General features: G+C 40.3%; 1 protein-coding gene across 3 annotated transcripts in view; it reads left to right on the plus strand.

The window, feature by feature from the left end:
* Positions 1-12,132, plus strand: part of GRM3 (glutamate metabotropic receptor 3) — a 235,883-nt gene that overhangs the window by 136,697 nt on the left and 87,054 nt on the right. For all 3 annotated transcript variants that reach the window (XM_036246946.1, XM_036246947.1, XM_036246945.1), the window contains one exon: positions 7,500-8,355. In XM_036246946.1, coding sequence (XP_036102839.1) covers positions 7,500-8,355 — 856 coding nt within the window. The remainder of the gene's footprint in view (positions 1-7,499; positions 8,356-12,132) is intronic.

Consider the following 12,132-nt stretch of genomic DNA (forward strand, 5'->3'; position numbering starts at 1 on the left):
TCAGCCTGAGTGAGGTGTCAAGAAAAGTTCCTCAAGAAAGGGACTTTGAATGGGTTAGCTGAACAGACAGGAGGTAAAGGTTATTCTAAGCAGAAGGATCAACATGGGCAAAGGCATGTAGATTTGAGAACATAGGAAACTACATAGACTTGAGTTCATTTTGAGGGGAAATTAATGGTAAAATGGTGTCAGAAGTAAAACACTATATAAATAACATTGGTGTATTGGACAGCTATTGCAGGTGAAGGCCATCCTAAATAACTCCAACATACAACTACAAAACTGGAAAAAAGACAAAACTACCAATTTTTTATCATAGTGTCTGCTGGAAAACCTGAGTTACCTAGCCAAGACCAGCATCCTAAGCATTTCTCCTTGAGCCAAAAAAAAAGTTAATACATTTGTGATATGATAGGTTACAATAAAGACACTGTAATACCTAGTCCTGGATAAATTCAAACCATCCAGAAAATGGAAACCCCAAGGTGTTTAAACATTTAATATAAAACTCCAGTACAGGCTGCATGTGGAAAGGGCTCCTGCTAAGCCTGCATTCAGTTTCTCAGGCCCCAGGAAATAACAGGTTTTTCCATAAGGTCATTGTGTTCTCACATAAATCATAAAGCCAAACCTGATCATGATATGTATATCTGGAAACTTTAAACCTTCCATTTCAAATCACCCCTGAATTCTTAGGCACCTCTTGTTATCTCTGTAGATGGTTAGTCAGTAAACAAATGTTTATGAAGTCACCACAAAGTATAAATTGACAAATGAAAAAGTATATATTTAATAAGAAGGAATGATTGCTAATGGTCCTTAAATCAAGGAAGTTCATGTCTTCAGAAATAAAACAGGACAAAAATGTTATAACTTGAAATATATCACTACATTGCAGTGAGAGGAATCATGTGCGGCAGTGGTTAGAGCTTGGATTACAGAATGGATTGAATTAGTGTGGGTAGTTGAGCATAACATCAAAATGCCTGGGATCAGATCTTGTTTTTATCACCTTTGGGCTCTTCAGCAAGATTTTTAGGTGCTATGCCTCAGTCCCTCAGTGTAAAATAGGATCATTGTTGTATCCAGTTCATAAGATTGTAATGGAGTTAAAGGAGATAATGCATCTACAACAGTTGGACCTGAACTGGAATCTATAGAGAGTAGACTTTTTTTTTTTTTTACCACCATTTGAAAACAGGTTTATTATCTTTATAACGCCTACCATATTATCAACAATTAAGTATTAAGCAATAAGGATCTAATGTCATAATTTTGTTAAGCATCAAAGCAGATATTAAATAAAGTCGAGCAAAATACGTTTGGTTGTCTTCTATCTGGAAACGGCAAATATTCTAAAATTCACTCTTATTCTTAAAATCCACATCTTCCTTTTTTTTTAAAATTGATTTATTTTTGTTACAGATGTTTCTCCTTTTTTACCCCATTGGCACCCTCCTCCCTACCCCACCCCCTGCCCGTCCCTGGCTTTGTTGTCCATGTCCATTGGTTATGCATACATGCATATAAGTTCTGTGGTTTATCTCGTCCCACCTCCACCACCCCCTCTTCTGAGGATTGTCAGTCTGTACCCTACTTCCACGTCTGTGGGTCTACCGTATTCCTCAGACTGTAATGGTCATTATGTTCTGTATATAAGTGAGCCCATGTGATATTTGTCTTTTTCTGCTTGGCTTGTTTCACTTAGGATAATACTTTCTAGGTCCCTCCATGTCGCCTCGAAGGATAAGAGATATTTCTTTCTTACAGCTTGATAGTACTTCATTGTGTATATGTACCACAGGTTTTTTAACCATTTGTCTACTTATGGACACTTGGGCTGTTTCCAGATCTTAGCTATTGTAAATAGTGCTGCTACAAACATGGGGGTACATATATTCTTTCTGATTGGTGTTTCAGGCTTCCTAGAAGTGGGATCACTGGGTCAAATGGAAGTTCAATTTTTAATGTTTTGAGGTAACACCATATTGTTTTCCATAGTGGCTGCACTAGTCTGCATTCCCACCAGCAGTGTACTAGTGTCCCCTTTTCTCCACACCCTCACCAACACTTGTTGTTTGATCATTTGTTGATGGCGGCCATTCTGACAGGTGTAAGGTGATACCTCATTGTTGTTTTAATTTGCTTCTCTCTGATGATTAGTGATGTTGAGCATTTCTTCATATGTCTCTTGGCCATTTGTATGTCTTCTTTGGAGAGGTATCCATTTAGTTCCTCTGTCCATTTTTTAATTGGGTTCTTTGTTTTCCTTTTGTTGAGTTGTATGAGTATTCTATATAATTTGGAAATCAATCCCTTATCTGATGTGTCATTGGCAATGATGTTCTCCCATACAGTGGGCTGCCTTTCCGTTTTGATGATTGTTTCTTTTGCTGTAAAGAAGCTTTTCAGTTTGATGTAGTCCAATGTGTTCATTTTCTCCTTTGTTTCTGTTGCCTTAGGTGATGTATCAGTGAAAATTCTGCTGCGTATGATGTCTGAAATTTTGATGCCTACATTTTCTTCTAGAATTTTTATGGATTCATGGGTCACATTTAAGTCTTTTATCCATTTTGAGTTTATTCTTGTGTATGGTGTAAGATGATGGTATAGTTTCATTTTTCTGCATTTAGCTGTCCAATTTTCCCAGCACCATTTACTAAAAAGCTTTCCTTACTCCACTGTATGCTCTTGCCACCTTTGTCAAATATTAATTGAGCATATTGCCTTGGGTCCATTTCTGGGTTCTCTGTTCTGTTCCACTGGTCTATCTGCCTGTTCTTGTGCCAGTACCAGGCTGTGAGAGTAGAACATTTAATAATCCCCCTTTGACTTTAGCCACCCTTATATTTCTGGAACATTTAACTTTGCATCTGTATCCTCATTTTTTACTAGTTTGGTTTCTGTTGTTGTTTGTTTGTTTTTTAATCCTTTCTACACTTGTGTGATTTGAACTTAAATCCAGAAACATACATCTCTTCCTATGTAATATCACCTTATTGCCAGAGAGGGAGAGAAGTCCTTTGGAAAAATCAAGAGACTGGGCTTTAATTTTTGCTTTTCCACTTATTGGTTGTGTAAATTTTAGAAAGTCACTTCACTCCATGATCTTCAATTTTCTTACCTATAAATCAAAAGGCTTATATTATCTTTATGGCTCCTCCCAGGTCTAAAATGGGAAGATCTTATGTGTTACTTATAGTTTTTTCCAAAATCATTGATAAAAATTTAATCTTACTTGACCACCTCATATAGACTTTCTTCCAAGCTGTTCTCTTATTATATTTAACTTTATCACCTATTTCCTATCACTTTGATTTTTCCATTGGAGTCCAAGTAATGTCATCAACGCCTTCAAGTCATGGTCCTCCATGGCTACAATTCTTCCCTAAATGGTTCAACTAGTGTTGAAAAGAATCTAGTATAATTGACTCTTAGTGAATCTGTGCTAATTCTTGGTGATTGCCTTGTTCATTTCCAAGTACTTACATGCTCCCTATTAGAAAACTCTCTTCTAGAAAGTTACCAAAATATATCATATTTAGTAATTTATATTTATTCTTGATTTGTAGTTCCTCACTCCTTTGTTTTTGCACCCTCTGACAGGCCTCCCATTATTGATTTCTCAAAAATTACTGATAGTCATTACATAATTTAATCTGTGATTTCTTCCAGAACTCGGAACTGGAGGCAAACTCAATGACTATGATTATGATATTTCTTTTGCTCTTTTCTCCTGCTTTGATGTAAGATAACTTTTTCATGTTATTGTATTACCATTTCCAGGTTAGGGAACATTCTCACTGAGGAGAATAAGGAAGCAAGAGGAGCTAGGACACTAATCTAATTGTCCTTCTTTTATTTACCTGGAACCAACTTCCCCACCCAGTGGTTCTCTCTTTCTATCACATCTTCTCCTGAAACATAATTTACACACAAAACAATAACAACAAGAAAAACCACTTTGCTCTATTTTCATATTCTGTGCTTCAATCTTCCTAATTCTCACAGGTTCATGCCCATCTTTTATGTTGTCCATGGAGAAGTCCAAGGACCCCACACACCAACAGCACCCATCCCTTGTCACTAGTTCTTCTAACACTCAAATCCCCCAATGCACCCTTGCAACGCAGTGGGTTCTTTGAAGATCTTGCTTTTTCAGTCTTGTTAAGATCGCTCTATAGTGTCTGAAATGTTTTTTAAGTCTTCCTATCTCTCTTCTGCCTTTTCAGAGTTTCTAGCCATAAGAAGTGCATCTACATTTAAAACATTTTTTTTCTAAAGTATATATAACTAGACCATGTTTTTTCTTCCTCTACTCCTACTAATAATCTAATTAGGTAACTTTCTTCCAAAATTTCACATTGCTTTCCCATGCTAAAATGGTTCTTAATTTAAAAAGGATGTCCAGTGTAGGAGTTCCCCTTATTTCTTCATGCTTTCTCAAAGAAACCATATGGCCAGTAAAGCAAGTCAGGAATGTTTTAGATACCCAGTTTTTAGACGAATGAGACAGAAAACATTCAGCTGACAACTATCCAGATATCTCCCAACTCTAGTTTTAAGTTAAAAAGAAAGTTCCTGCGCATAGCAGTTAGGCAATTCCTTGTGTATACCACATTGCTTTGGTTCCTCTCTTCTGTTTTTTCTACCTGGATGCCTTTCTGTTCTTCAAACTTCAGATTCAAAGTCACACAGGAGAGGGTAGATAGGGAGTTATAAGAGGCACTTAAAGTGAAAAGACCAGGTTCTAAATCTTGATTTTGCTCCACTTTATAATCTATCATAAAAGGCCATTGTGAATATCTAAGGAGAATACACACACACACACACACACACACACACACATTGGTAATTGGTTTTACTACAGAATAAATACATTTTTAAAATGCATAAACTGAACTATAAATTTTATTTTTCTCTAGATATCAGGTTAGGGCAGGTGAGGAAGGAAAAGGAAGGGAAATTTATAATCTGCTGACTTCTGTGGTGATTACTTTTTACATTAAGCATTTTCACTCTTGTAATCCAAGGAAATTTAAAAAAATAAATAAATAACAGGTCACCATTATGAAAGCAGTTCAACACTTTGCTCTATGACTCAATATAGGTGATAAAATTGAGATTATGCTTACTTCCTTATTAGTGTCCATTCTCATGTTTCAGATCACTGAACATGCCTCCTTTTCCTAGAGTAGGTTGTAGTCTCCTCATTAAACAGAGAGAGAGAGAGAGAGAGAGAGAGAGAGAGAGAGAGAGACTATCTTTTAAATGATGGCAACAACTGCAGTTTTATCCTAACCTACTACCTTCCCAAACATGCTACAGCTCATTGTGCCCCTTCCCAGTATAGAGAAGCTTTCCCATATTGCCATTATTGTATTCCTAGTTCAGTCTCTTGTACAGTCTGCCTTGCTTGTAAATTATTCTGATATCCTGGAGAGGTAGACATGAAGCTACAGGATCCTATCAGTCAAAAGACAAGAGCTATTTTCTTAAGCAGCTTCTCATTACTTGCTTCCCTTAGAAGAACAGAGTTTCAGCAGTTTAGGATTCTTTCACTGTGGTTTCTAGTTGCCAGACAATATCTCTGGGCATTTTTTGGGTGCTTTCATTCTCTGCCTCCCCAAGGGGTTCAGGTCCTGATGAATATAATTTGAAGATGAGAAACTGGAGAATCAAGACGAGATGTCCTCTCCAGTGCTACCCAGAAACTCCATAATCAAGTCAAGCCTATGCACAGACTCTTATCATCAGTCTGCCACAGTAGTATATAAACCTAAAGGAAGCCAGGTACTCAGTACAGAAATATTGACAGTACTGACTCAGTGCCATCTCTATCAGGCTGAGTATACAAAGCAATGGCCTCAAGTTCAAATGAATCACTATAGGCAGGGTCTCCTGGTCCTGAGGAAAGAAATAATGATATAATAGCCTTCATTCACTCACCCATCCACTCACTTCTATTCTGAAAATTTCACTCATCTCCTAAAATAATTTTTTAAGTCTTTATCAAATGCAAAATGCAAGAAAGATTTGGTTCTTAAATTTGCATTATATTGCATGCTAAGTACCAGATTTTCTAGCTGTTCTATTTATGGTTATGTAAGAGGTACTAGGATTTGAAAAGATATAGAAAACATTTTTGATAGTTCTGGGCTATATCAAAAGTATTGGTTTTATAGCAGGCAGGATCTCCAAGAATATGCTGTGTGGCTGTGTGTGAACTTGGCTGTTGGTTTCCTTTGCTAGTTGAAATGATGATTAATCAGGATTCAGATGTCATTGTTTCATGTTACTTGTGCTCTTTGCTAACAGCTGCCTATTTGAAGCTTCCTATATGTCAAGTATAAACTGAAACCACAATTTCCAGAAGGGAAATTTCAAAGTACTCTAGAATTTCAAAGAATATATAGATATATTTAATGTGGTTTCTGATTAAAGTCTACTTTGTATATTGTGTAGCTTAACTGAAGTCAGTATAGAGATAGATGTGTTCAGAGTATGTGGGGTAGCCAGGAAAAATAAAAACAAATTTATTACTATATATATATATATATATATATATATATTCTGTGTAGATTTTTAAAAATATATATTTATTTATGCAAATACTCTATACATAAAATGCTCCTTGATAAGCTAGTCTCACTTTCTTTTTTTATTCTGTAATAAATAAAATATTGAAATATTATTGATAGGTGAACGATAAATTGAAATTCTTCATTCTGAATAACTTTTAAACATTTTGAAACAAACAGCTCTTTCTTGACAAGGTCCTCAGTACTTCCTTATTTGCTTTATAATCTCAAATACTATAAGAATGACATTTGTGTGCTTTCCTTTCACATAGTCCAAGTAGAAATAATATTTTTAAAAAGAAAAAGAAAGCAAAGAAAATACTGGTCAAGTTTTTCAGAAGTTTAGAAAAGTATATTCCTAAACTTTGGGATGGACCAAATAGAATTGATTTTTTTTTTTTTGTCTTAACCTAGATAATAAATGTCTAATTTGAACTGTCCATGTGGTATACAGTTCCCAAATAAAGCTCTTTCAGAAACTGCCATTTTTAGCCAAAGAGGGGGAAGTGAGAATTCGACAACATCCAGGCTTTCTCTATACAACTGCAGCCAAATTGTGTAAAAAGTGAATTTGGTCAGTTCACTGTAGTTCATTGTTTGATCGAGTTATAAGAGAACCTCACACACTTCAAACAGCCACACTGAGGACACCTGAACAGGATGTATTGCAGTCCAGGGTCTAGCATAAAGTTTAGCGGGGAGAGGGGAGTTTATGTCCTTTCCCAAATCATAAACTACCTGCTTGGAACCTGCTCCCTAATATCCAAAATACAGTATCCAGAAACGCGTCTGGCAAAGCTTCAAGAAAAGTTTGGCAATCTAGAGGTGAAAAAGGAACTGCGTTAAAGGTCTGGTGTTACTTATTTTTATGTCCTTCGGTTTTCTAAAACAAGTATTTCTTCATTCTTCCTCCCCCAGGTGGCAAACCTGCTCAGGCTCTTCCAGATCCCTCAGATAAGCTACGCATCCACTAGCGCCAAACTCAGCGACAAATCGCGCTATGATTACTTTGCTAGGACCGTACCCCCGGACTTCTACCAGGCCAAAGCCATGGCTGAGATCTTGCGTTTCTTCAACTGGACATACGTGTCCACGGTGGCCTCCGAAGGTGACTATGGGGAGACCGGGATCGAGGCCTTTGAGCAAGAAGCCCGCCTGCGCAACATCTGCATCGCCACCGCAGAGAAGGTGGGCCGCTCCAATATCCGTAAGTCCTATGACAGCGTGATTCGGGAGCTGCTGCAGAAACCCAACGCGCGTGTTGTGGTCCTCTTCATGCGCGGGGACGACTCGCGCGAGCTCATCGCCGCCGCCAGCCGTGCCAACACCTCCTTCACCTGGGTGGCCAGCGATGGCTGGGGCGCACAGGAGAGCATCGTCAAGGGCAGTGAGCATGTGGCCTACGGTGCCATCACTCTAGAGCTGGCCTCACAGCCTGTCCGCCAGTTCGACCGCTACTTCCAGAGCCTCAATCCCTACAACAACCACCGCAATCCCTGGTTCCGGGACTTCTGGGAGCAGAAGTTCCAGTGCAGCCTCCAGAACAAGCGCAACCATCGGCGAGCTTGCGACAAGCACCTGGCCATCGACAGCAGCAACTATGAGCAAGAATCCAAGATCATGTTTGTGGTGAATGCGGTTTATGCCATGGCCCATGCCCTGCACAAAATGCAGCGCACCCTCTGTCCCAATACCACCAAGCTTTGCGATGCTATGAAGGTCCTGGATGGAAAGAAGTTGTACAAGGATTACTTGCTGAAAATCAACTTCACAGGTAAGCAAGGTGCCTTTAATCATCTCTTACGGTGCAAGCAGGAGCCAGAAATTGTTTCAGAGCCACAAAAAATGGTTCAAACTGTTAAACAAATATTCCAAGATGCAATATGATGGCAGTGTGATGTTCTCAGTTATTTTTTTAGTAAATATATTGGCTGGTACCCTACCTAAAATTGCAAGGTCCCCTAAGCAGAGCTGTTCTTAGTAGCTGCTGGATATGAGCTATGCTACTACATTTGCTCTCTTTCTTGTTGTTAGCTATAAGATATGATATCCATGATCAGGGTATTTAATAGTCTTAAGCAGAACTGACAACTCTCTAAGGAACATGAACTTCTAAGCCTTCCTTCTGGGTGATTTCAGCAAAAGAATCCCATAATTTTCACAGTAGGTAAGAAAGAAAAAAAAGTCACTCTTTTCCTAGACTCGAATTAGGTGGGGAAAAGGGGAAGATACTCAGACCATGGAGATTTTTGGCATTTGATGTTATTTATTCTGCTATATAGGACCATTTCCATGTTAGCATTCAGAGTTGTGGATTTTCTTAAATTATGTTATGAAATGAAACTTTCTGGGAGCCTAAGTACAAGCATATTGAAGACTGATGGAAGTTATTCTGATACAGTAGTGAACATGTAAAAGTGTATTTTAAGTGGCTTTTGCACTTCTCTGTTTACTTCTAAATATGGCCTAAGTATTTCTAAATATAGCATTGCATTTTTATGCACTGCTGACATAAGAAGCACAAAATCTTTAGGTTAGCATTCTCTACTAAGATACAAGTAATAGTGCATTGAAATACTGGTTCTGGGGACTTGAGCTTAATTCTAAATCATTAAATGGCAAGTAATATTAGTGGTCACAAAAAATTTTGATGTCAAAAAAATTACAATGATAAAAGATGGCAGCAGGCAGCACTGGAGGGAGGGTGAGTGTGTGAAAGAGTGAACGAGTACGTGAGAGAGTGTGAGTGGACGTGAAGGTGGATGACCAAACCTGAGCAGTGCAGAGCCATGGAGCAGAAAGTTCCTGTGTTGTGGACAGAAACAGCCTGCTACCATTGTAAGCTGCCCTTCAGGGTGCTTCTGCCTGCTCCCAGGGGAGGTCCCAACATTTTGGAAGATCCCAGGTCATCCTTGGGAGGAGGCAGTGGGAGCAGCTAGGGACCAGCAACTTGAGCCCACCAGCACACCCCGCACCATCGGACCAGTGGACACTCTGTGTCAACACAGACTGGTGCACAGTAGTGGAGCTCCCAAGGTTCTAGTCACGGAAGCTGCAGACAGCCCAGAGCCCAGCACCATCCCCCATAGTAGCAGCCAGATCAGAGTTGAGATAGACCCCCAGCAACAGAGGCTGGGGAGCAGACATCCATCCCCAGGCAACAGAAGCACAGACCAGCAGCTGAGACCCATCCCCAAAACTACAGCAAAAGATAAGCAGGAATTGAGCCCCACGGGGCAGCAGCACTCCTCAGCCACCAGCGGCAGGACCTGGGGCTGCACCCAAGAGCAGTGGGAAGTCAGAGCCCTAGAGAGACTGGTGCTATCCAGCTGCCCGCCCATGGAACCTGCAGGGTGCGGGGGCACTAGAGAGGCATGTGCAACCCGGCAGGAACTGTGAAATTCAGTTACCCACAGGACCTGTGGGATACTGAAGCACCAGAGAGGCAGGTGCGAACCAGCAGGGACTGCGCAATCTAGTTACCAACTGGGCCTGTGGGGTGCTGAAGGACCAGAGAGGCCTGCAAGACCAAGCAGGGACTGTACCATCCAGTTACCTGCAGGACCTATGGGGTGCTGAAGCACCAAAGAGGCCTGTGTGACCCAGCAACCCATAACACAGTCATAGAGCTGGGTCCCCTAAGGGACTGTGCAATCCAGTTACTCGTGGGACCTGCAGGATGCTGGGGCACCAGAAAGGCCTGTGAGACCCAGCTGCACACAAGATAGGCATAGAGGATGTGAAAATGGAGGCGGAGGAAATAGAAGCTACGCAGACAATCTCCTAGGACCAAACGGGAATTACAATTAAAATAAAGACAAATCCTCAGAAAAAGCAACAGAAAAGCAGCAGGTCAGGACCAAATAACTAGGGACACTGGTAGGATCTGTCGAGGCACGAGAGGGTGGTGGGCTGGGAACCCACGGACAGCAGCAGTCTTAGCTGTGAGCAGCAACCTTGGTGAATAAAGACCAAGCCTGCTCCACAGTGCACAGAGCCAGGAAAGAGTACTAAAATAGCCACAGCCACTCACCTTGGGGCTACAGCAGAGGGAGGGAAGACTGGGTTGGAACTCTGTGGGGACACCCGGGATTTGCAGGGAACTCAGAGTTTATGCTGAGTTGCAGCTACAAAGGACAGTGGCCAGTGTGCTCCTTCACAGAGCTGTGGGGAAAAGCAGCAGCCCTGGGCCTCTGAGATTCAGTCTTTCCCAGGTGCAAAGAAATGCAAAATGAGGCTCATTAATAACCAGCATCTATCCCACCCTCTGGAAATCCTCTTATGCAGACCTCCAAGGTTACATTCCAAGGCACTGAGTAACTGAGACTACTAGCCACCAGGAAAAGACTAGAGGATAACAGAATCTTTCCTAAGCTTAAAAATCTACCCAGGAAAGTAACACTTGACAGTGGTGTTTAACATGGGCCCATCCATGCCCATCAAGACCGAGTAGAGGGAGCCACAAACAGCAGAACACCAACACACACAGGGAAAATTTGGCAGGCTCCAAAACCCACTGTGATAGCCAAAATGGTGAAACAAAGAAATCACAAATGAAAGAACAAGAGAACTCTATCAATGATGAGATCAATGAAATGCAGCTAAGCAAATTATCAGAAGTAGAATTCAGAGCCATGATCTTGAGGAAGCTCAACAGCATGAGTAAGGATATCAGCACCATGAGTAAAGATATAGAAACAGTGAAAATCAAACAAGTGGAAAGGAAGAATGACAGCAGAAATTAAGAACACATTGGAAGGACTAACCAGCAGAGTGGAGGAAGCTGAGGACTGGATCAGTGAATTAGAAGACAGGGTAGAAAAAAATAAAAAAATCAGAAAAAAAAAAAAACAGGAAGACTGCTTAAGAGAACTGTGGGAAAACTGGAGACGTAATGACAATTGCATCAGAGGAGTCCTGGAAGATTAAGAAAATGGGCAAGGATTAGAAAATATATTTGAAGAAATAGTGACAGAAAACTTTCCTAACTTGGTGAAGGAAGAAGGCATTCAAGTTCAAGAAGCACAGAGAGCCCCAAGTAAGAAGAACCCAAACGGGCCCACACCAAGAGACATAGTAATCAAAATGCCAAAAATTAAAGACAAAGAGAGAATCCTTAAAGCAGCAAGAGAGAAGAAACAAGTTACCTACAAAGGAAACCCCATAAGGCTCTCAGCTGACTTCTCGACAGAAACACTACAGGCCAGAAGGGAGTGGCATGAAGTAATCAAGGTCATAAAAAACAAGGATCAAATCCAACACTACTCTATCCAGCAAGGCTATCATTTAAAATAGAAGGTCAAATCAAGAGCTTTCCAGACAAAAAAAAAAAGGCTACAGGAATATATTAGCACCAAACCTGCACTGCAAGAAATGTTAAAAGGACTGCTGTTATTAGCAGGAGAAATAGGAAGAAAAATAGAACCACACTAAACAAAAAGGGCAATCAATAAAACCTATCAACAATCACCTTAATGTAAATGGATTTAATGCTCTGATAAAAAGACACAGACCAGCTGACTGGATAAGAAAGCATGACTCACATACATAT

This window comes from Molossus molossus, unplaced genomic scaffold (genome assembly GCF_014108415.1).
Source record: "Molossus molossus isolate mMolMol1 unplaced genomic scaffold, mMolMol1.p scaffold_m16_p_7, whole genome shotgun sequence".
Lineage (NCBI taxonomy): Eukaryota > Metazoa > Chordata > Mammalia > Chiroptera > Molossidae > Molossus > Molossus molossus.